This window comes from Oncorhynchus keta, chromosome 36 (assembly GCF_023373465.1).
Source record: "Oncorhynchus keta strain PuntledgeMale-10-30-2019 chromosome 36, Oket_V2, whole genome shotgun sequence".
Taxonomy (NCBI): domain Eukaryota; kingdom Metazoa; phylum Chordata; class Actinopteri; order Salmoniformes; family Salmonidae; genus Oncorhynchus; species Oncorhynchus keta.
In genome coordinates this window covers 17,505,529-17,532,029 of record NC_068456.1, presented here as the reverse complement: position 1 = coordinate 17,532,029, position 26,501 = coordinate 17,505,529, and the positions used below count along the sequence as shown (strand labels likewise).

Genomic DNA, 26,501 nt, shown 5'->3' with positions numbered 1-26,501 from the left:
GGTTTTTAGAAATGTTTGCGAATGTATTAAAAATAAAAACATAAATACTTTATTTACATGAGCTGTCAGGAGGGGTCAGTGGAAGCAGGTAGCTGACTAGTGGTGACTATTCATCAGCTTGATGGTCTGGGGGTAGAAGCTATTGGCTAGTCAGTTTTAGGCATGATACTCCTGTACCACCCACGTCTGAGTGATGGAAGCGGGGAGAACAGGCCATGACTTGGGAGGTCCCTGATGATCTTCTTGGCCTTCCTGCAATACCTGATGTTGTAGGTGTCCAGGAGGGCAGGCAGTGTGCACCCAAAGGTGCGTTCGGCTGAGCGTACCACCCTCTGTATTGCCTTATGGTCAGCGACGGTGGAGATGCCGTACCATGCTGTGATACAGCCCGACAGTATGCTCTCGATGGTGCCCCTGTAAATCACTGTGAGGGCTCTCGGGTACAGAACACATTTCTTTAGCCTCCATAGGTTAAAGCGTCGCTGTCGTGCCTTCTTCACCATGGTGTCCGTGTGGTTTGAACATTTCAGCTCCTTGGAGATGTGTATGCTGAGGAACTTGAAGTTTTTGACCGCCTCCACGGCGGCCCTGTGAATGAGGATGGGGACGTACCCGGCCTGATTACTCCTGAAGTCCATAAACAGCTCCTTTGTTTTGCTGATGTTGAGAGAGAGGTTGTTTACCTGGCACCACACCATCAGAGTGCCTACCTCCTCCCTGTAGACCACCTTATTGTTGTTAGTAATCAGGCCTACTACTGTCGTTAGAGTGATGGAGTTGGAACTGTGTGAGACCACGCAGTCGTGGGTATACGGGGAGTACAGGAGAGGGCGCATGCTTGTGGGGCCCCATGTTGAGGATCAGTGTGGAGGAGGTAATGTTGCATACCACCTGGGGGTGGCCCGTCACAAAGTCCAGGACCCAGTTTCATAGGGAAGTGTTCAGTCCCAGGGCCATGAGCTTTGTGGTGAGCTTAGAGGGCACTATGGTATTGAAGGCCGAGCTGTAGTCGATGAACAGCATCCTTACATATGCATTCCTCTTGTCCAGGGGGTGAGGGCAGTGTGCAGTGCAATGGGACAGTAGGCAAATTGGAGAGGTCGAGTGTGTCAGGGAGGAAGGAGTTGATATGGTCTTTGACTAGCCTCTCGAAGCACTTCATGATGACGGAAGTGAATGCTAACGGTTGGTTGTCATTCAGTTCAGTTACTTTCCCTTTCTTGGTCACAGGGATGTAAGTGAACATCTTGAAGCAGGTGCGGATAACGGCCTTAGTTAGCGAGTGATTGAAAATGTCAGAAAACACAACAGCTAGCTGGTCTGCACATGCTCAGAGGACGCGGCTAGAGATGCTGTCTGGGCCGAGAGCCTTGCAAGGGTTAACACATTTTAATTATTTACATATGTCTTCCATGGAAACCGCAAGCACGTAGTCCTCGTTGTCCGCAGTGACTCTCCTCGGCAGCTCAGAATATTCTTGCTTGAAGCGTGAGAAAAAGGTATTTAGCTTGTCTGGTAGGGCGATGTTGGTGTCTGTGACGTGCCTGGCTTTCTTCTTGTAATCAGTGATTGTTAGAAGCCCCTGCCACATACGCCTTGCATCCAACCAGCTGAATTGCTCCTCCACTTTGACCCTATACTTGTTTCTCGCCATCTTGATAGATCTGCGTAGGTCGTATTTGTACTGTTTAACCATACAATTGTCCACGTTTACCTTGCCGTGTTCATAAGCAGCATCTCTCTCCTTCAGTTTCCCGACAGGGCTGCCATCAATCCACAGTTTTTGATTCGAATACATTTTGAAAGACAGCATCGGTATCACATCGTCTATGCATTTTTTATGAATCCAGTGACTGAGTTGGCGTATTCCTTGATGTTATCCCCAGAGGCAACATATTTCAATGCACGTAATCAATGCAGTCTTGGAGCATGGATTCTGATTGGTCAGACCAGTATTGTACAGACCTGAACACCGAAAACTCCCTCTTGAGTCTTTGTTTGAAGAAGAAAAATGGAGTCATGGTCAGATTTGCTGAAAGGAGGATGGGAGATTATACCCATGTCAAAAAGCCATGTAGCAGTGGACCAGCATAGGATCTCTGCTAATTGGACTGTAATAGCACGGTCCTAAAATTACTTTTGTTACAGTCCCCCATAATGAACGCTGCCTCCGTGTCCCCGGTCTCCAGTTTGTTCAGGGTCCAATGAAGATCTTTGAGAGCATTTTTGTTGTAGTCTTGTGGCGGGATGTACACATTTGATGACCAACTTTTCCATGTCAGGAGAGCATAAGCTCTCAAGTTCCTGCACGTTTTCCCCGTAACACCACTTGTTATTGGTCATAAAGCAGAGCCCTCCGCCTTGCCAGAGAGTCCTCTTCCTATCCGCTCAAAGAACTGTAAATCCAGCTGGTTGTATATAATTAATTTGGATGTTGGAGGAAAGACAGCTCTTTGAAAAACAGAGTATGTTGAAGAATCTGATGTTCCTCTGGAAGGAGATCCTCGCACTGAGTTCGTCAAGTTTATTTCCCAATGATGAAACATTGGTGAGTAGTATGCTCAGTAATGAAGGACGAGTCGACCAGTGTCTCAATCTCACTAAGCCCCCCACCTCCTCCCGTCCCCCTCTCTTACAGCGTCTTCGTTTCCTATTCTCCGGTAGGACACCCAGGCAACCCAGTTCTCCTCACAAGAGAACCTTTGTTCCACTGTCTCCGGGAATTCGGGAAGGTCGGGTAGACGGGGAGTACCGAGCTGTGTGCTAGTCGTTTGAACAGACAGCTTGGTACTTTCAACATGTCAATACTTCTCTCAAAGAAAAGTAGTGATGCAGTCAATCTCTCCTCTACTTTGAGCCAGGAGAGATTGGCATGCATGTCATTGATGTTAGCTCTCTGTGTACATTTAAGGGCTGTCTGTGCAGCTCTGTTATGGGCCAAATGTAATGTGCCTTTGCTCTTCTTTGTGTCACTTGACCATATGACTGGGCAGTAGTCCAGGTGTGACAAAACTAGGGCCTGTAGGACTTGTTTTGTTGATAGCAATATCAAGAAACAGGGCAACACTTTATTACAGACAGACCACTACCCATCTTAGCTACCATTGCATCAATATGTTTTGAACATGACAGTTTACAATCCAGGGTTATTCCAAGAAGTTTGTAGCCTTATCACATGTAAAATATATCAAATGTATAAAATAATACATTGAAATGAAATTATTTTTAAAATAGAATGATAAAGCTGTAAAACATTATGCTAAATATAAACCATCAACTTAGTGAATAACATTGATGTTTATTATGAGGGTTTCAGCAAACAACATCCTTTATTTATTTATTTTACACACTTTCATTTATTTTACTATGTCAGTATGTCTTTTTTGTAAATGTTTCGGCTCCAAACTGGTGGCAGGTCTGGAAAAAGTAAATAGTTGGAAGAGATGCAGTTAATTGAAAATAATGCCATTGATAATTACATGCTTTTAAAATTAGTTACACTACTTTATCTTGAACCATATGGTCTATCCACTAAAAAATGATGGACAATATGGACAAAGATATAAAAAATAGTAATATTATATGTAAATACAAAAATTACACAATTTACCCTAGATTACCTGTTAGTTACCAAAATTACAGACGATTCTGGTAACTTTGGTACATTACCAGTAACTTTGCAACCCTAATTGTTTTAGAACAGAGCCCTACAGTAGGTTCAGCACATATGAATTACAACATGTTCATGAACTCTTACCTCCACAGAGAACTCTCAGTGAAAGCACCCAAGTTAAAGTCATACTGCTTCGTCAAGGTCAGGATCACCTAAAAATAACAACAAAATAACTTTAATTATATGCAATTGCAGGCACATCTACTGTACGTCTGCAATCAAATTCACTTACAACATTTATTACCTGTGTCTAACAGCATGGAATATGCACTATGATTGCTACATTAGCATAAAATATCATCTTCGTAAGACAGCACAATGACAAATGATCCACAAGTTGTCTAGATCTGCCAGTCTGTTGGATGCAATGATCTGAACAGCCATGCAAGCTGTCAAGTCTTGTGACAGTCCCTCAGCGGATTCAGAAAATTGTTCAGTGAACAACAAAATGAAGTACAGCCAGTCCTCCCGCCTTTCTTTCTCTCATTCGCTCAATCTCTAACTCCCCTCTCTTTCTCCTTCTCTCTCTATCCTTCAAAAATATCAAATCAGATAACTTTTCATAGTGCAGACTGCAACATAAAAATGTGAACAGTGCGTATTCAACCAATAATGTGTTGATTTAGGTTTTCTAGTTCTACAAGCATTCAATTGCTGTAGTACTAGTTATGGTTGTACTCTACAAGTACATTATTTTGCTCTTATGTTGTTTTGTCTTCACAGTGGATGGGCACACAAAGTGTTTGTGGGAAGGGAAATATGGGCCATAAATGTCTCCACATTCACAGAGGGCAGTGTGAAATGGTGTTCAAATGCATTATTGTCACTCCAATGGCATTATACATTTATTTTGGGAATGCTTAAGGTGCATGACAGATGATAGAGGGGTCAGACAGGAGAGAGGAGAAGGACTATACAACGGCAATTACTAAAATCATACAAACGTGTGTTATCTACTAGAAATGCGGTGTTTGAATTCAAAATTACATTGTTTTTAGTACTTCACAGTATCTGAAATTATGTTTTCTTGAAAGAAGAATTCATTCCGGCCATTTTACAAAAATATATTTAAATAAATCATATTAGTAGTCATGCCAAAATGACTGAAGAATTACAGAAAATTATGCCTTCCTTGTCTCTTGCCTATGACTTTCAGGTCCCTCCCACTTTAATTGTAGTTTCACAGTTGAGCAATTTACTAAAAACAAATTCCATGAACATTTGGTTTAATGTTGAATAAAACTCTTCATTTACCAGAGATTGAGTTTCCATTTTTTATTGAAGGAGAAATGTACAGATTATTTAATGACTTTCTGAGCATTTAAGTAGCTAGCTCTTAGCTTTACTGCATGTGAGGGAAAGGGAACCACACAGAGGAGTTGCATGTGATGTGACTTCATCATTGGCTCCTCTAAGAACCCCCCTTCTGTAAAAAGTCATGGTGGTTTGTATTTTTCCATTTAGAAAAGCATGGATGTCTCAACATTTTCTGATAAAGGTATATTCTATACATGGAATGATGTACTGCAGTTAACCCACTGTTCATAGGACGTCATTGAAAATAAGATTTTGTTCTTAACTGACTTGCCTAGTTAAAAATAATAATAATTAAGTAACCAAAATATGTGTGAAACAAATCAAAATATATTCTGTATTTGAGATTCTTCAAATGAGCCACCCTTTGCCTTGTTGACAGCTTTGCACACTCTTGGCATTCTCTCAACCAGCTTCATGAGGTAGTCACCTGGAATTAATTTAAATTAACTGGTGTGCCTTGTTAAAAGTTAATATGTGGAATTTCATTCCTTCTTAATGCGTTTGAGCCAATCTGTTGTGTTGTGACAAATTAGTGGTGGTATACAGAAGATAGCCCTATTTGACAAAAGACAAAGTCCATATTATGGCAAGAACAGCTCAAATAAACAAAGAGAAACGAAAGTCCATCATTATTTTAAGACATGAGTCAATGCAGAAAGTTCAAGAACTTTGAAAGTTTCTTCAAGTACAGGCACAAAACCAATCAAGCACTATGATGAAACTGGCTCTCATGAGGACCGCCACAGGAAAGGAAGACCCAGAGTTACCTCTGCTGCAGAGGATAACTTCATTAGAGTTACCAGCCTCAGATTGCAGCCCAAATAAATGCTTCACAGTGTTCAAGTAACAGACACATCTCAACATCAACTGTTCAGAGGAGACTGAGTGAATCAGGCCTTCATGGTCAAATTGCAGCAAAGACTTCACTACTGAAGGATACCAATAAGAAGAAGAAACTTGCTTGGGCCATGAAACAGAAGCAATTGACATGAGACGTAAGATGGCGCTGGAAGAAATGGCAGCAGTTTTACGGGCGCCCAACCTATTGTGCTATTATGTGGGGGTTTTTCTCGTTATTTGTAACTTATTTTGTAAATAATGTTTCTGCAACCGTATCTTACGGCAGAAAATAGCTTCTAAATATCAGGACAGCGATCACTCACCTCGGATTAGACATATTTGTAAACATCAGCTGGTGCACGAAATCTTAGGAAATCTCTAGATTTTGCTCGCCTGAAGTAGAGTATATTATGATATATTGCAGGCCACACTACTTTGCCTAGAGAGTTCTCAGCTATATTCTTTGTGGCTGTTGATTTACCAGAAAAAGATGCTGGCACTAAGACCGCACTCAGTCAGCTGTATAAGGAAATAAGCAAACAGGAAACCACTCACCCAGAGGCTGCGCTCCTAGTGGACTTTAATGCAGGGAAACTTAAATCAGTTCTACCAAATCTCTATCAACATGTAAAATGTGCAACCAGAGGGAAAACAATTCTAGATCACCTGTACTCCACACACAGAGACGCGTACAAATCTCTCCCTTGCCCTCCATTTGGTAAATCCGACCACAACTCCATCCTCCTGATTCCTGCTTACAAGCTAAATTAAAGCAGGAAGCACCAGTGACTCAGTCTATAAAAAAGTGGTCAGATGAAGCAGATGCTAAACTACAGGACTGTTTTGCTATCACAGACTGGAACATGTTCCGGGATTCTTCCGATGACATTGAGGAATACCCCACATCAGTCACTGGCTTTATCAATAAGTGCATCGAGGACATCATCTCCACAGTGACTGTGCGTACATACCCCAACCAGAAGCCTTGGATTACAGGCAACACTGAGCTAAAGGGTAGAGGGTAGAGCTGCCGCTTTCAAGGTGCGGGACTCTAACCTGGAAGCTTACAAGAAATTCCGCTATGGCCTGCGACGAACCATCAAACAGGCAAAGCGTCAATACAGGGCTAAGATTGAATCATACTACACCGGCTCTGGCGCTCGACAGATGTGGCAGGACTTGCAAACTATTACAGACTACAAACGGAAGCACAGCCACGAGCTGCCCAGTGACACGAGCCTACCAGACGAGTTAAATCACTTCTATGCTCACTTCGAGGCAAGCAACACTGAGGCATGCATGAGAGCATCAGCTGTTCTGGACAACTGTGTGATCACGCTCCCCGTAGCCAACATGAGTAAGACCTTTAATCAGGTCAACATACACAAGGCTGCGGGGCCAGACGGATTTCCAGAACGTGTTCTCCGGACATGTGCTGACCAACTGGCAGGTGTCTTCACTGACATTTTCAACATGTCTCTGATTGAGTCTGTAATACCAACATGTTTCAAGCAGACCACCATAGTCCCTGTGCCCAAGGACACAAAGGCAACCTTCCTAAATGACTACAGACCCGTAGCACTCACGTTCATAGCCATGATGTGCTTTGAAAGGCTGGTAATGGCTCACATCAACACCATTATCCCAGAAACCCTGTGTGTGAGTGTGTGTGTATCCCACAACTGTTGCGAGGGAGTAAAAGATGTTAGGGACAATATACGATGATTCACAATAATTGTTTGCTAATATAATAATTCCTTGCCATAATGTAAATTTGGTAATGGCGAGACTGGTGAGAGGTAAAATCTTTTGCATAAATTGCCCATATTACTACAAATATGAATAGCTAATTATGGAAAATAAGATAAACAGGATTTAAAAAATATACATATACTGTACATATACAGTACACACATATATTTTTTAATGACTATATGTAATACAAATCAAGGTGAGGGCGATGGGAAATGCATTTGGCGGTTGATCTGCTTCTGTTCTGTGGGTAGCACTGTGCTCTTTTCAAAGGATGCGTCCTGGTCTATCCGGGGCTATGGGATCCGGGGTGGTCTGCCGGGCATTGGGATGACAACCCAACTCGGGATGAGGAGGGCTTTTAGCGGGTGGAATAGTGGGGACCAATTGGAGATTTACTTAGTAGCAATGTAAATATCATGGTACAGCTATATAGACACTCAATCATCATATTACTTTTTAATGGTATGTTTACAAACATATTTTGATAAATAGAATGGAAAGTTGTGTCTCATTATAGTAAGTGGTGACATAAGTATAGCCAGTTACAATTGTAATGGCTTGCAGATAATAATAAAAGACAATCAGTATTTACCTGGCAAAAAGAGAAGGAATATAATATTTATTGTTTACAGGAAACTCATTTAACAATTTTAGATTAAGTTTTGTGGGAAAAGGACTGGGGAGGGGGGCGGGGTGATACTAATTAACAGTAATTTTGATTCAAATGTTCAAATTGTCCAAACAGATCATCAAGGTAGATGGATTATTTTAAATATGTTATTGGACAATAAACAGATATGGCTTATTAACCCATACGGTCCAAATAATGATGATCCAAGCTTCTTTGAAAATATATAAGAATTTATCAACTCTACACTATGGTGGGGATGTTAATACCTCTATGGACCGTAAAGGAAATCACACTACAAACTATCACCCTCAGGCACTTAAGGAAATCAGGAATGTCATGGATATATTAGAATTAGTGGATATGTAGGCTTACATATCCTGACCTAGTGAGATATACATGGCGGAGGCTTAATCAAGCTAGTCGTCTTGATTACCTTCTTATGTCATTCTCTCTGGCATCAAAAGTTACAAAGTGTTGATAGGGGACAGAATGCGGTCGGATCATTACATAATTGGCATATATATTACTCTTACAGAATTTCCACGTGGGAGAGGATATTGGAAATTTAATCAAAGCCTACTGGATGATAACTTGTTTATAACTAGGACAGAATAATTTAGAACAGACTCTTTCCCGACATAACATAGGTACAGCAGATCCCTTTATTGTATGGGACACTTTTAAATCTGCCTTTAGAGGCAACGCAATTCAGTACTCATCTATAAAACAAAAGCAATTTAGATCAAAAGAGTCCATATTAACAAAGGAAATTGAAGGACTAACAGTCCAGTTAGATAGCAATAAAAACTGTACAGAATAAGAAGGACGAAAAATAAAAATAAATGGAGGAACTTATTCAAGATCCAGTGTAATATTATAAAAATAAAGCAAACTGGATGGAATATGGGGGAAAATGCACCAAATTCTTTTTCAATCTTCAACATAGAAATGCTACCAAAATGTATTGAAACTTGTTACAAACAGCGCAAACTGTCTCAAACCAGAATAGAAAGAGCGGGAGGCCCCGGTGCACAACTGAGCAAGAGGACAAGTACATTAGTGTATCTAATGAGTTGCCTCTTCACTGTTGACATTGAGACTGGTGTTTTGCGGGTACTATTTAATGAATCTGCCAGTTGAGGACTTGTGAGGCATCTGTCTCAAACTAGATACTAATGTACTTTCGCTCAATTGTGCACCAGGGCCTCCCACTCCTCTTTCTATTCTGGTTAGTATCAAGGCGAGACCCAGATGCAGACACAGGAGACAGATGGTTGGAGTCTTACAATGTTTATTAATCCAAAAGGAGATAGAACGGTCATGGACCTGGCAAAAGGTCCAAACCAGATCAGAGTCCAGGAGGTACAGAATGGCAAACAGGCTCGAGGTCAGGGCAGGCGGGTACAGAGTCCAGACACAGGCAAGGGTCAAAACCGGGAGGACTAGTAAAAGGAGAATAGCAAAAAGCAGGAGAACGGGAAACACCCTGGTTGACTTGGAACATACAAGACAAACTGGCACAGAGAGACAGGAAACACAGGGATAAATACACTGGGGAAAACAAGCGACACATGGAGGGATGGAGACAATAACGAGGACAGGTGAAACAGATCAGGGTGTAACAGAGCCAGTTTGCGCTGTTCTGTGAAGGGAGTAGTACACAGCGTTATACGAGATCTTCAGTTTCTTGTCAATTTCTCGCACGGAATAGCCTTAATTTCTCAGAACAAGAATAGACTGACGAGTTTCAGAAGAAAGGTCTTTGTTTCTGGCCAGTTTGAGCCTGTAATTGAACACATAAATGCTGATGCTCATGATACTCAACTAGACTAAATAAGGCCAATTGTATTGCTTCTTTAACCAGAACAACAGTTTTCAGCTCTGCTAACATAATTGCGAAAGGGTTTTCTGATCAATTAGACTATTAAAATTATAAACGTGGATTAACTAACATAACGTGCCATTGGAACACAGGAGTGATGGTTGCTGATAATGGGCCTCTGTACGCCTATGTGGATATTCCATAAAAAAATAGTCATTTACAAAATTCACTGTATTTAAGATCAATTTGATATTATTTTAATGGACCAAAAATGTGCTTTTCTTTCAAAAACAAGGACATTTCGAAGTGACCCCAAACTTTTGAAAGGTAGTATATATGGGGGATACAACCTTCTCAGCTCTGCAGATTTTGCTGCGAGGAGGCAGAGCCATTAGATAATTTATTTTGGTATTGTCCATATGTAGCTCGTTTTTGGTCACAGGTCCAGGAATGGCTGAAGAAATGCAACATTTACCTTGAACTAACATTGCAAATAGCAATACTGGGTGATTTGAAAAGTCATAGTCAATCAATCAATTATATAATAATTATTTTAGCAAAAATGTTTATCTTTAATTTACAATCTGTAGAAGCTATGAGAATAGAAAGGTTCAGTACTTTTGTAAAGCATCACAGCACAGTTGAAAAATATATGGCAAATAGAAATCCAAAATGGATGGTGTTAAGAGATACAGTAGATGGGAGGGGTTGAATGGAGCTGAAGGGTGGGACTAATAACAACAACATAACCAATGTAAAATGTATATAGGTTCAGATATTTTGTGAAATAGCACAGCAGCAAATAGAAATCAAACTGGATGGACATCAGAAATAGAGGTAGGACTAAAAACAAACAAAATATAACTATTGCAAAATAGATTGTGTCTGTAAAATGTGTATATACTGAAGATAGAAGCCTAAGTGTTATTGTTTATTATTTTAATCCAATTGGGGGAGGGGTGGTAGGGTTTGCAGGGAAAAGTGAAGGTACATTCAAAAAAATCTGTGGGTATGTACATATCTATGTATATGGATATATATATTTACACCCCCCCCCCCCAGAAAAAAAAATGGGGGATTGGAAATTAAGCAGACAGTTACATTGATGGAACAACAATCTATCCGCAATATTAAAGCTGATCCACCCCTTTAAAATAAAAAATATAATATTTCAGTAAAAATACTTTAAGTACTACTAAGTCGTTTTTGGGGGTATCTGTACTTTACTATTTATATTTTTGATTACTTTTATTTTTACTTCACTACATTCCTAAAGAAAATAGTTAACATTTTACCCCGTACATTGTCCCTGACACCCAAAAGTACATGTTACATTTTGAATGCTTAGCAGGACAGTAAAATGGCCCTACTGCCTCTGATCTGGCGGACACACAAACACAAATGCTTTGTTTGTAAGTTATGTCTGAGTGATGTGCCTCTGGTGATCCGTAAATTGAAAACACAAACAAATGGGGTCGTCTGGTTTTCTTAATATAAGGAACACTTTTGATACTTAAGTATATTTGAGCAATTATTTTTTATTTAACCTTAATTTAACCAGGCAAGTCAGTTCTGAACAAATTCTTATTTACAATGATTTACATGTACTTTTGATACTTAAGTATATTTAAAACTAAATACGTTTAGACATTTACTTATGTAGTATTTTACTGGGTGACTTTCACTTTAACTTGAGACATTTTCTAATAAGGTATCTTTACTTTTACTCAAGTATGATAATTAGTTACATTTTCCAACACTGCCAACGGCATCATGAAATTGACCAAGTACCAAGACATTTGAGTCAAAAACCTGGAGTCTGAAACTTGGCCGGAAGTGGATCTTACAGAGAGAGAGGGATCAAAACCAGGGTCTGTAATGACGCCTCTAGCACTGACATGCAGTACCTTAGATCGCTGCGCCAGTGAGTGAGTGAGTGAGTGAGAGAGAGAGAGAGAGAGAGAGAGAGAGAGAGAGAGAGAGAGAGAGAGAGAGAGAGAGAGAGAGAGAGAGAGAGAGGGAGAGAGAGAAGTGGGGATAGAGAGTGAAGGGGGATAGAGAGTGAAGGGGGATAGAGAGTGAAGGGGGATAGAGAGTGAGGGGGGATAGAGAGTGAAGGGGGGATAGAGAGAGGAAGAGAGGGTAAAAGGGGGGATAAAGAAAGAGAGAGAGTGAAGGGGGAGATCGGGAGAGAGGGAGAGAGATAGAGAGAGTAGAAGATAAATATCAAGAGAGGAGCAACAATGTGCCGTAGCATCATGAATAAAAAATGGGGACTGAAAGAGAGGTCGAAAGCTCAATTACAGTGAGTTTAAACACATTAACCTTATGGGACCCATAGAACGAGTCATTAAACCAAAGAAGCCACACAAGAGTTAAAGAACAATGCCATGCCTCCAGCCCGACACCAAAATGCTAAAAACCCAATTGACCCACAATTTACCCATCAAACGACGGCTCTGCTAGGCATGGACTATCTCCATTCCAGGTTAATTAACCAATCAAGGAGAAAGATAACCATTTGCATAACTAAATGCGCCATGTCTGCAAGGACCAACACCAGAGTCAGAATCAATTTGGAATATAGATTTAGTTAAATGGCTCTGATGTTCGAACTAATTGCCTCTGAAAAACACGAGGAGGAAAAAATGTCCACCAAACAGTGTAGCCTACACTCTTTGAAAAAAAAGGTTCCAAAAGGGTTCTTCGGCTGTCCCTATAGGATAACCCTTTTCGGTTCTAGAATGGATAGTACATGAACCCAAAAGGGTTCTAACTGGAACCAAAAGGATTCTACCTGGAACCAAAAGTGTTCTACCGAGAACCATCAAGACTTATTCAAAGGGTTCTCCTATGGGGACAACCGAACAACCCTCATCCCAAAAATTCTAGGTGTAGTATTCGTTTCTTCATGTTTTGCTGGTTATGATGGGTCAGTGGCAACGGAGCCTGACACTTCACATGGTAAATTACATCTGTCTGTAATAAGATTTCAACTGCCAACTAAACCTCTTTCTGGAGGGAATATAATGACGCCATATCATATCATACCAAAAGGCATTGGTTGTCCTTCATTTTAACAGCTTAAATGATGCCAGAGGCATGTGTGGTGACAATTACATTGTGACATCATTGTCATAAGTTTCATGATTTCACCTACCATTAGCCTAATGAAGAACAAATCATACAAATCCATGTGAGATGATCTGTTGATTTGGGTGTAATTGACCCTCACACAAGTGTCAGGCCAAGATTTGGGTTCAGGCTAAGCATCCATTTAGTCAATGCTGTCTAAATTGTGAGAGAATTTTCCACATATCTGTTGTTTCTCCCCATTGGCTTCATGACTGTTAAATATACTGACCCATAGAATTGGGTCAACAGCAATCCACCGCAGGGCAGCATGCTGCCCAGGCAGATGACTAGAAGGAGATATTGTCGCTAAGTGGATTCATCGCGGGTACATCATTGGAGACAAAATGTTCCTACGTCTCTCTCATTATTGGTAGGCAGCGCAACTGCAGTTAATGTCAATCGAGAACAACTACTATACATGCAAATACTGCAGCCACCAGGGACCGAGCAGCAATGAACCTCTAACATACTGTATCTGCAATGCTTGACTATTGATGTCGCAAAAGGCACATGCCAAATTCAAGAGTTTTTATGATGCATTATTGCATTTATGTAAATATCCAAAACAAAACAAACAATAATGGCAACTAAAATTATTTTGAGCCTTCTAGGTAAATACACATTTCAATGCATATCATCACTCACTTGCATACATGAAATTAAGTAAGGACCCAGGAAAGGCCGAAAGCAGTGCATTTATTCATGTTTATGTTTTATTGATGTGGGGAGAACTTTGCCCCAGGAAAGTCAACCAATCATTTTCAGATTGGCTCCCACTCTCTGTGGAGATCAGTCATTCCTTTATCTCAACATTCTATTCTTGTTTTTTGTTTTGTTTTAATTGGCTTATCCAAGTGCCTGGTTTTGTTATGGAACTATGAATTCCAATCCTGTATGTTTTGTGGAATGTGAAAGCAGACAGAGACATAAAAGGTATACCAAAGAAAAGAGCTGTTTGCAGAGATTTAGATTCTTTGGAGATGCTTGAATGGACAGACTCCATGGCAACAGAGGTGTTCTAGCCATAATTTAATTTTGATATACATTGTGATACCAGCTGGACACATCTCTCTCTCCCTCTCTATCACACACACACATACATACGGACAAGCACACTTCTGACAAAATCAATTCTCTGTGCTACTAGATCACTATTGGTTTCCAGCCAAGGACGGAAACTCTGAAATTCAAAGTGTTCTCTTTGCTTGGATGAGGCAAAGCTGCAGAGGGCAAATTGAGATTATTACTTGGTCTCACAGAATACCCCAGCCTATACACTGATTTCTTACATCTTACAACACTTCACATCATCAAAAACAGAACAGAACATTTCCATATTGGCCGATTACAGTCGGCTCTTAACTTGGATTTGCGTTTTTATGACAGACGCTTTCCTTGAAAATGATTTAAATCACTACATTCAGTGCTAATGGAGAAACATCCTGGTCCTGGAGATCTATAGAATGCCCAGGTATTTGTTCCAGCCCAGCGCTAACACACCTAATCAGGGGCATAATGATTGATTGAAGAAATGCTGGTCAATATTATTCTCGCCCACCAGCTGGCTCTCTATCTGTTGAACTGGTATGTGCAAGAGCAATTATCCTGGGGATGAGGTTAAGTCAAGAGTAACTCATGTAGCTAGAGTTGGCCAAGCAGCAGTCAAGCATGGACTGCACCAGTAAATACCAGGGTATTTCATTTGCAGATACAGGATCTTAATTTGAGCATCCTGTTGCAGGATAACTAAACATTGGTGTGTATTTGAGATTTAAAAAGGTTTCAGAAGTTTGTAATTTCCACTTTGCAATTTCAGACTTGATTTAGTCTTACTAAGAATTTATCAACCGTCACAAAAATGACCATTAATTATAATCCACAAAATAATAAAAACAATTATGCTGTAGTAAACTGGTTCAAATTATGATCCTACTTCTGTAACAGAGGTAGAGAGGACAGCCTGTTTCCTGCTATTTCATTAAAACTAGAAACAATATGAGTGATAGATCCAGGTCCTAGACATTCTCCCTCCCTAAGGATCATATAGGACTTGTCATGCTTTCCAACTACATGCCTCCAATCATACTTAGTTTATCCTTCTCTCTCCCACTGGATCGTACTGTAAGAAGATTGCATCCCTCAAATATCACTTCATTCTAATGGGATAGGTAGGGGAGCGATATGATCATTCATCTTAAAAAGGGCATTTTGTATGAGAAATGTGGAACACTGTGATAGAAGACTGCAGACACTTTTATGTTGGACTCAAGAGTATCCTGAGGGGCCAAACATACAATTTAAATTAACTTCCAGGGACACCCAGTTAATATCAGTCAACTATCAGGTTCTTTGTAATATACTTCGCAAAAAATCCACTTCAGAAGCAATACCACATGTAAGTTACCTTTCAAGTTCCCTGAAAAGTTCAACGTAATAGGAGCTAGTGTACTGCTACTCTGCATACTCATGAATATGTACAGGATTTTGCATATCATAACAAATACATAAGCCATATCTTGGGAGAAAAAGTGTCCACTGGGCCACCGTGGTGTGTTTACTCACCTCCACTAGCATACTCCACTAGTAAAAAGAGTCCACTGGGCCACCGTGGTGTGTGTTTACTCACCTCCACTAGCATACTCCACTAGTAAAAAGAGTCCACTGGGCCACCATGGTGTGTGTTTACCCACCTCCACTAGCATACTCCACTAGTAAAAAGAGTCCACTGGGCCACCGAGGTGTGTGTTTACTCACCTCCACTAGCATACTCCACTAGTAAAAAGAGTCCACTGGGCCACCGAGGTGTGTGTTTACCAACCTCCACTAGCATACTCCACTAGTAAAAAGAGTCCACTGGGCCACCGTGGTGTGTGTTTACTAACCTTCACTAGCATACTCCACTAGTAAAAAGAGTCCACTGGGCCACCGAGGTGTGTGTTTACCAACCTCCACTAGCATACTCCACTAGTAAAAAGAGTCCACTGGGCCACCGAGGTGTGTGTTTACCAACCTCCACTAGCATACTCCACTAGTAAAAAGAGTCCACTGGGCCACCGAGGTGTGTGTTTACTCACCTCCACTAGCATACTCCACTAGTAAAAAGAGTCCACTGGGCCACCGTGGTGTGTGTTTACCAACCTCCACTAGCATACTCCACTAGTAAAAAGAGTCCACTGGGCCACCGAGGTGTGTGTTTACCAACCTCCACTAGCATACTCTACTAGTAAAAAGAGTCCACTGGGCCACCGAGGTGTGTGTTTACCAAACTCCACTAGCATACTCCACTAGTAAAAAGAGTCCACTGGGCCACCGAGGTGTGTGTTTACCAACCTCCACTAGCATACTCCACTAGTAAAAAGAGTCCACTGGGCCACCGAGGTGTGTGTTTACCAACCTCCACTAGCATACTCCACTAGTAAAAAGAGTCCACTGGGCCACTCACCTCCACTAGCATACTCCACTAGTAAAAAGAGTCCATGGTGTGTGTTTACTAACCTCCACTAGCATACTCCACTAGTAAAAAGAGTCCACTGGGCCACCGAGGTGTGTGTTTACTCACCTCCACTAGCATACTCCACTAGTAAAAAGAGTCCACTGGGCCACCGAGGTGTGTGTTTACTAACCTCCACTAGCATACTCCACTAGTAAAAAGAGTCCACTGGGCCACCGTGGTGTGTGTTTACTCACCTCCACTAGCATACTCCACTAGTAAAAGAGTCCACTGGGCCACCATGGTGTGTGTTTACCAACCTCCACTAGCATACTCCACTAGTAAAAAGAGTCCACTGGGCCACCGAGGTGTGTGTTTACCAACCTCCACTAGCATACTCCACTAGTAAAAAGAGTCCACTGGGCCACCGAGGTGTGTGTTTACCAACCTCCACTAGCATACTCCACTAGTAAAAAGAGTCCACTGGGCCACCGAGGTGTGTGTTTACCAACCTCCACTAGCATACTCCACTAGTAAAAGAGTCCACTGGGCCACCGTGGTGTGTGTTTACTCACCTCCACTAGCATACTCCACTAGTAAAAAGAGTCCACTGGGCCACCGAGGTGTGTGTTTACTCACCTCCACTAGCATACTCCACTAGTAAAAAGAGTCCACTGGGCCACCGTGGTGTGTGTTTACCAACCTCCACTAGCATACTCCACTAGTAAAAAGAGTCCACTGGGCCACCGTGGTGTGTGTTTACCAACCTCCACTAGCATACTCCACTAGTAAAAAGAGTCCACTGGGCCACCATGGTGTGTGTTTACTCACCTCCACTAGCATACTCCACTAGTAAAAAGAGTCCACTGGGCCACCGAGGTGTGTGTTTACTCACCTCCACTAGCATACTCCACTAGTAAAAAGAGTCCACTGGGCCACCGAGGTGTGTGTTTACCAACCTCCACTAGCATACTCCACTAGTAAAAAGAGTCCACTGGGCCACCGAGGTGTGTGTTTACTCACCTCCACTAGCATACTCCACTAGTAAAAAGAGTCCACTGGGCCACCGTGGTGTGTGTTTACCAACCTCCACTAGCATACTCCACTAGTAAAAAGAGTCCACTGGGCCACCGAGGTGTGTGTTTACCCACCTCCACTAGCATACTCCACTAGTAAAAAGAGTCCACTGGGCCACCATGGTGTGTGTTTACTAACCTCCACTAGCATACTCCACTAGTAAAAAGAGTCCACTGGGCCACCGAGGTGTGTGTTTACTCACCTCCACTAGCATACTCCACTAGTAAAAAGAGTCCACTGGGCCACCGAGGTGTGTGTTTACTAACCTCCACTAGCATACTCCACTAGTAAAAAGAGTCCACTGGGACACCGAGGTGTGTGTTTACTAACCTCCACTAGCATACTCCACTAGTAAAAAGAGTCCACTGGGCCACCGTGGTGTGTGTTTACTCACCTCCACTAGCATACTCCACTAGTAAAAGAGTCCACTGGGCCACCATGGTGTGTGTTTACCAACCTCCACTAGCATACTCCACTAGTAAAAAGAGTCCACTGGGCCACCGAGGTGTGTGTTTACCAACCTCCACTAGCATACTCCACTAGTAAAAAGAGTCCACTGGGCCACCGAGGTGTGTGTTTACTCACCTCCACTAGCATACTCCACTAGTAAAAAGAGTCCACTGGGCCACCGTGGTGTGTGTTTACCAACCTCCACTAGCATACTCCACTAGTAAAAAGAGTCCACTGGGCCACCGTGGTGTGTGTTTACTCACCTCCACTAGCATACTCCACTAGTAAAAAGAGTCCACTGGGCCACCGAGGTGTGTGTTTACTCACCTCCACTAGCATACTCCACTAGTAAAAAGAGTCCACTGGGCCACCGTGGTGTGTGTTTACTCACCTCCACTAGCATACTCCACTAGTAAAAAGAGTCCACTGGGCCACCGAGGTGTGTGTTTACTCACCTCCACTAGCATACTCCACTAGTAAAAAGAGTCCACTGGGCCACCGTGGTGTGTGTTTACCAACCTCCACTAGCATACTCCACTAGTAAAAAGAGTCCACTGGGCCACCGAGGTGTGTGTTTACCAACCTCCACTAGCATACTCCACTAGTAAAAAGAGTCCACTGGGCCACCATGGTGTGTGTTTACCAACCTCCACTAGCATACTCCACTAGTAAAAAGAGTCCACTGGGCCACCGAGGTGTGTGTTTACTCACCTCCACTAGCATACTCCACTAGTAAAAAGAGTCCACTGGGCCACCGAGGTGTGTGTTTACCAACCTCCACTAGCATACTCCACTAGTAAAAAGAGTCCACTGGGCCACCGAGGTGTGTGTTTACTCACCTCCACTAGCATACTCCACTAGTAAAAAGAGTCCACTGGGCCACCGTGGTGTGTGTTTACCAACCTCCACTAGCATACTCCACTAGTAAAAAGAGTCCACTGGGCCACCGAGGTGTGTGTTTACCCACCTCCACTAGCATACTCCACTAGTAAAAAGAGTCCACTGGGCCACCGAGGTGTGTGTTTACCAACCTCCACTAGCATACTCCACTAGTAAAAAGAGTCCACTGGGCCACCGTGGTGTGTGTTTACCAACCTCCACTAGCATACTCCACTAGTAAAAAGAGTCCACTGGGCCACCGTGGTGTGTGTTTACTAACCTCCACTAGCATACTCCACTAGTAAAAAGAGTCCACTGGGCCACCGTGGTGTGTGTTTACCAACCTCCACTAGCATACTCCACTAGTAAAAAGAGTCCACTGGGCCACCGTGGTGTGTGTTTACTAACCTCCACTAGCATACTCCACTAGTAAAAAGAGTCCACTGGGCCACCGTGGTGTGTGTTTACTAACCTCCACTAGCATACTCCACTAGTAAAAAGAGTCCACTGGGCCACCGTGGTGTGTGTTTACTAACCTCCACTAGCATACTCCACTAGTAAAAAGAGTCCACTGGGCCACCGAGGTGTGTGTTTACTCACCTCCACTAGCATACTCCACTAGTAAAAAGAGTCCACTGGGCCACCGAGGTGTGTGTTTACTAACCTCCACTAGCATACTCCACTAGTAAAAAGAGTCCACTGGGCCACCGAGGTGTGTGTTTACTAACCTCCACTAGCATACTCCACTAGTAAAAAGAGTCCACTGGGCCACCGTGGTGTGTGTTTACTCACCTCCACTAGCATACTCCACTAGTAAAAAGAGTCCACTGGGCCACCGTGGTGTGTGTTTACTAACCTCCACTAGCATACTCCACTAGTAAAAAGAGTCCACTGGGCCACCGAGGTGTGTGTTTACCAACCTCCACTAGCATACTCCACTAGTAAAAAGAGTCCACTGGGCCACCGAGGTGTGTGTTTACCAACCTCCACTAGCATACTCCACTAGTAAAAAGAGTCCACTGGGCCACCGTGGTGTGTGTTTACCAACCTCCACTAGCATACTCCACTAGTAAAAAGAGTCCACTGGGCCACCGTGGTGTGTGTTTACTCACCTCCACTAGCATACTCTACTAGTAAAAAGAGTCCACTGGGCCACCGAGGTGTGTGTTTACTCACCTCCACTAGCATACTCCACTAGTAAAAAGAGTCCACTGGGCCACCGTGGTGTGTGTTTACCAACCTCCACTAGCATACTCCACTAGTAAAAAGAGTCCACTGGGCCACCGTGGTGTGTGTTTACCAACCTCCACTAGCATACTCCACTAGTAAAAAGAGTCCACTGGGCCACCATGGTGTGTGTTTACCAACCTCCACTAGCATACTCCACTAGTAAAAAGAGTCCACTGGGCCACCGAGGTGTGTGTTTACTCACCTCCACTAGCATACTCCACTAGTAAAAAGAGTCCACTGGGCCACCGTGGTGTGTGTTTACTAACCTCCACTAGCATACTCCACTAGTAAAAAGAGTCCACTGGGCCACCGTGGTGTGTGTTTACTCACCTCCACTAGCATACTCCACTAGTAAAAAGAGTCCACTGGGCCACCGTGGTGTGTGTTTACTAACCTCCACTAGCATACTCCACTAGTAAAAAGAGTCCACTGGGCCACCGTGGTGTGTGTTTACCAACCTCCACTAGCATACTCCACTAGTAAAAAGAGTCCACTGGGCCACCGAGGTGTGTGTTTACCAACCTCCACTAGCATACTCCACTAGTAAAAAGAGTCCACTGGGCCACCGAGGTGTGTGTTTACCAACCTCCACTAGCATACTCCACTAGTAAAAAGAGTCCACTGGGCCACCGTGGTGTGTGTTTACTCACCTCCACTAGCATACTCCACTAGTAAAAAGAGTCCACTGGGCCACCGAGGTGTGTGTTTACCAACCTCCACTAGCATACTCCACTAGTAAAAAGAGTCCACTGGGCCACCGTGGTGTGTGTTTACTCACCTCCACTAGCATACTCCACTAGTAAAAAGAGTCCACTGGGCCACCGTGGTGTGTGTTTACTCACCTCCACTAGCATACTCCACTAGTAAAAAGAGTCCACTGGGCCACCGAGGTGTGTGTTTACCAACCTCCACTAGCATACTCCACTAGTAAAAAGAGTCCACTGGGCCACCGTGGTGTGTGTTTACCAACCTCCACTAGCATACTCCACTAGTAAAAAGAGTCCACTGGGCCACCGTGGTGTGTGTTTACTCACCTCCACTAGCATACTCCACTAGTAAAAAGAGTCCACTGGGCCACCATGGTGTGTGTTTACTCACCTTTACTTGTATATTCATTCCTGGTAATAATTGTTGATTTGTTTCTTTATTAGCTTTAAATATCCAAGTTGGTAAATGTTGAAAAGGTCTGAAAGACTATCTGGTGTATGGTGCCTAAATATCCTGATTTCACATATATTAGCTTTCCCAGCAGGCATAGCCTTGTTTCACTGTAATAGGTTAATTCATTAACAATTAAATCAATCCATTAACGTACACCAGCTAATGGCGAGGTTTTAAACACCACCGCATTTGCCCCAAACTACATTTTACTCTATAGCCATCAACATCTCCACTAAAGAAAAACAGACTTGATCGTGAGAGAGGCCAGTCGTGACCTGATTCCTTAAAAGATGAGGTAGGGAGGGGTCTGAATGCATCAAAAGATTGAAAAACATATGGCTCATAGGTCTAGACCAGGGGTGTCCAACCTTGTTCATGGAGAGCAGAGGAGGCTGCTGAGGGGAGGACAACTCAAAATAATGGCCAGAATGGAGTGAATGGAATGCGTTTGATACCGTTTCTTTCACTCCATTCCAGCCATTATTTTGAACCATCCTCCCCTTAGCAGCCTCCACTACGGGAGAGCTACCCTCGTGTAGGTTTTCACTCTAGCCGCAGTTGTAACTAACCTGGTCCAACTTATCAACCAGCTAATAATTATAATCTAGTGTGCTAGATTAGGGTTGCAATGAAAGCCTACTGGATGATAGTTCTGCGGGAACAGGGTAGGAGAGCCCTGGTCTAGACATCGTGGCAAACACATTCATTTAATTGGGCCCCTGATGCACAACACACTAGTTGGATCTGCAGTGCCACTGAGAAAGACTTGTCAAACAGCACAAAGCTGGCAGGTAGCAGGAGAAGAAAGACTGTGACTGTGCCTCTGTTGTTCTCTCCAGATTGCAACCCATTTCACTGCACTGGCAAGCACAGGCAATTCAGAGGCCACTGAAATACATCTCAAGTTGATTCATTGTTAAAACTGGTACATTGCCTTCTCGGATTGGAATAGCATAAAAAGAGATGCAGAAAATAAGTCATTTAGAAAAGCTGTATTTTCATTAGCTGAACACATTTGGTGATGCTCACTCTGATTACTGTTGCTGTTTCGAGGCACCCCTCAAACTTTTCAGAGATTTGAATTTTGTGGTAACCTAATAATCAGACACACATTAATAACAGACTGTGAAAGCAAGTTGTGCAATCACGAAGATAAACACCTATGAGAGAACAATATGTGACAAGTTTTGCTCTCATGAATAAGGATTAATGTATTCATATATTCATAAGAAATAATTTTCATCAAACACCTGCAGTGAAATATTGATTGGTTACATTTAGTTAGCTAAAAGCCCACCATCTTGATTGTAATCAAAAGAACATCTGCAAAAGGACATCTACAAAAAAACACAGTAGCAAATGACAAATAAAAAATATATTGCTTAGCTATAGAAAGACCTTGGTCTTTCCTAATCACAAATATGGATTGAATTGATTGTTTGTCTTTGTGAGTGATGACAAGTTATTCTGTGAAGTACCAATTTCATCCAAGCATAACTCTGGTGAAAGCCCTTATGCATTGATTGAGCTTGGCGAACAACATTAGTCTTTAAATGCTTGCTGTAGGCCAACACTCCATTATCCCCAATCCACACAGCCATGCTATGTTTAAAATGTCAAAGTGTATGAGGATTCCTTACTCCATAATAAGTCCCTTGCATTCCAAGCACCTGAGAAATAATGGATGTATGAATGGCACTACGAGACATCGGCTGAGTAGTGTTTCACGACCTCGCTCAGCTTAGAACATGATAGCATTATCTGTTTTGCTTCAGGCAGGTGCCTGTGTGTGGCTCATGCACCATTGTAAGGGATGCCACATGACAACATTATATTTTAGTTAACAAGGTTCTGTAGATTCTGGCATCCATAAGGTGTCAGTAGAAGAATTTGGTATATACAGTACCTGTACCTTCAAACAGTTGCATTTTGAGACTATATAATGTCAAAACCTCTGCAATTTTATGTTGAAAGGATCATGATTTAAGGTGAGATTTGAGTGAAAAGAAGATGGGGAACATCATAATATCTCCTGCCAATGATGGGGAACATCATAATATCTCCTGCCAATGATGGGGAACATCATAATATCTCCTGCCAATGATGGGGAACATCATAATATCTCCTGCCAATGATGGGGAACATCATAATATCTCCTGCCAATGATGGGGAACATCATAATATCTCCTGCCAATGATGGGGAACATCATAATATCTCCTAAATGATGGGGAACATCATAATATCTCCTGCCAATGATGGGGAACATCATAATATCTCCTGCCAATGATGGGGAACATCATAATATCTCCTGCCAATGATGGGGAACATCATAATATCTCCTGCCAATGATGGGGAACATCATAATATCACCAATGATGGGGAACATCATAATATCTCCAATGATGGGGAACATCATAATATCTCCTGCCAATGATGGGGAACATCATAATATCTCCTGCCAATGATGGGGAACATATAATATCTCCTGCCAATGATGGGGAACATCATAATATCTCCTGCCAATGATGGGGAACATCATAATATCTCCTGCCAATGATGGGGAACATCATAATATCTCCTGCCAATGATGGGGAACATCATAATATCTCCTGCCAATGATGGGGAACATCATAATATCTCCTGCCAATGATGGGGAACATCATAATATCTCCTGCCAATGATGGGGAACATCATAATATCTCCTGCCAATGATGGGGAACATCATAATATCTCCTGCCAATGATGGGGAACATCATAATATCTCCTGCCAATGATGGGGAACATCATAATATCTCCTGCCAATGATGGGGAACATCATAATATCTCCTGCCAATGAAAATAAATAGATAAACAATAACAACAAATTAGGCTATACTCCTCAATATTACTATGCTGTGACAGTTATTCATAATTCCTTACATGCAAGCTTGTCAAATTTGATTCACCGCCTGCTTCATCTCTGATTAAGTCCATAACATAATGAGTGTGTGTGTGTGTGTGTGTGTGTGTGTGTGTGTGTGTGTGTGTGTGTGTGTGTGTGTGTGTGTGTGTGTGTGTGTGTGTGTGTGTGTGTGTGTGTGTGTGTGTGTGTGTGTGTGTGTGTGTGTGCGTGCGTGCAACAGAAGTGCAGCATTGACTTTAAATGCACTTTGTGAAGCCAAATGAATCTGAGTGCTGTGGAAGTGCTGAGGCCCCACAGTGATGTTCTGCATTATGGTCCCTTCACACAAATCATTCATGATAAAAGCAAATAGAAGTGTCATTTGGAGGAGTACAAATATAGTTATAGGAGTGGAAGGCTAACACTCTAAGTGCCCTTATTACTGTATAAGTATTCCTGTAAGTACAGTGTAAAAAGTATTGTAATTACAAATTGTTACACTGCACTTACAACTGTAATCCTTACCCTTGTCCTTACACTAACTCTAATCTTAACTCTAACCCTAAACACATGGCAAGTGCAGTGTAACAATGAGTGAGTAATCACAATATTTGTTACACTGTACTGACAGGAATAATTACACTAACACTATTCAATAACCGCAAAGCAGTCTGTCATCAGCCCCACAAATGTATAATACTATGTCATGAAGACATTGTGGGGGAATATTCACAGAGTAACATGGTCTTCATTACAGCCTTCCACGGTGGTGTATAATGTAATCAATCAGGTATCCAACCCCCGGTTGTATGTGCGCCTCAATACCACGGTAGCCCACTGAGCTATGGCAATATCCCTGAGCTCTAACATGAGTCTTAAGCTCTCTGGCAAATTTACCCAGGCAAGGTGTAGTTCACTGCACTACATCTGCTACACAGAGACTACAGAAAGTGAAACGTTCCAATAGACCCCTAAACAGTTTGGACTACAGTGTCAATGACTGCCACACTTACATACTGCGGTAACCTATTATACACTGAGTAGACTTAAGAAATAATGCACGAGGGGGTGTAGTATATGTCCAATATACCATCGCTAAGAGCTGTTCTTAGGCAAGACGCAACGCCATTAACTGTGGTATATTGGCCATATACCACAAACCCCCAAGGTGCCTAAATGCTATTATAAACTGGTTACCAATGTAATTAGAGCAGTAAAAATAAATGCTTTGTCATACCCGTGGTATACTGATATACCACGGCCTTCAGCCAATCAGAATTAAGGGCTCAAACCACACAGTTAATAAAAAAACATCAAAACATCTTAGATGTGATGTCCCGTTTTGGGAACCTGTATGGTTCTGGTACCGGTTCTGACCAGCATCTTTGCTTATAAATGGATATATCTAAATGGATTGCATTGAGCGATAGCCCTGATTCTCACAGATTCTCACAGACACAGGCGTATGTATATTTGGCCTGTGTGAAGCGGGATGTGAAATCTGACACCACTTGAATCTGGGATGTCCCTTCTACCATTTCATTAGCTCTTCCGACTGTCCATCAACTCCTGGCTGAACACTACTCACGTGCTCTATTTAAGCTTTATTTAACTAGGCAAGTCAGTTAAGAACAAATTATTTATAATTATTTACAATGATGGCCTACTCAAGTCAAACCCTAACCCGGACAACGCTGTGCCAATTGTGAGCCGCCCTATGGGACTCCCAATCACGGCCGGTTGTGATACAGCCTGGAATCGAACCAGGGTCTGTAGTGACGCCTCTAGCACTGAGATGCAGTGCCTTAGACTGCTGCACCACTTGGTCGCCCACTAGCAAAGTATTGCAGCAGGAGAGAGTGGTTTTGTCGCAGTAGCACATTCATAGATCAATTTATAGCCAGTAGTCTAAGATAATTCATATATTTTAAACATAAAACACTTTTTGTTTGTCATAGAGGGAGAATATTAATATGTGATGAAAGGCGAGTTCCCAGCGAGTTCAGGAAGCCAAGCTACAGCTATGTGAGACGTTCACTGCGATGGGGGCAGACGTTTTCATCAAGAGAGATCTTTAGCAAATTTGCACATTTTCTCTAACACTAAACATACAAATATGTATTTTACAGTTATAAGGAAGGTGATATATTTAGAAAGCATATAAGTAATTTCAGGCCTTAATCATACAGTTGTATTGAATAGGAAATACATCATATAAA

The 26,501-nt window shown here is 42.3% G+C and overlaps 1 protein-coding gene across 2 annotated transcripts in view; it reads right to left on the bottom strand.

Moving 5' to 3' along the window:
• LOC118369729 (VPS10 domain-containing receptor SorCS3) overlaps positions 1-26,501 on the bottom strand; it is a 68,113-nt gene that overhangs the window by 32,202 nt on the left and 9,410 nt on the right. For both annotated transcript variants that reach the window (XM_035754377.2, XM_035754376.2), the window contains exon 2: positions 3,758-3,825. In XM_035754377.2, the coding sequence (XP_035610270.1) occupies positions 3,758-3,825 (68 nt within the window). The remainder of the gene's footprint in view (positions 1-3,757; positions 3,826-26,501) is intronic.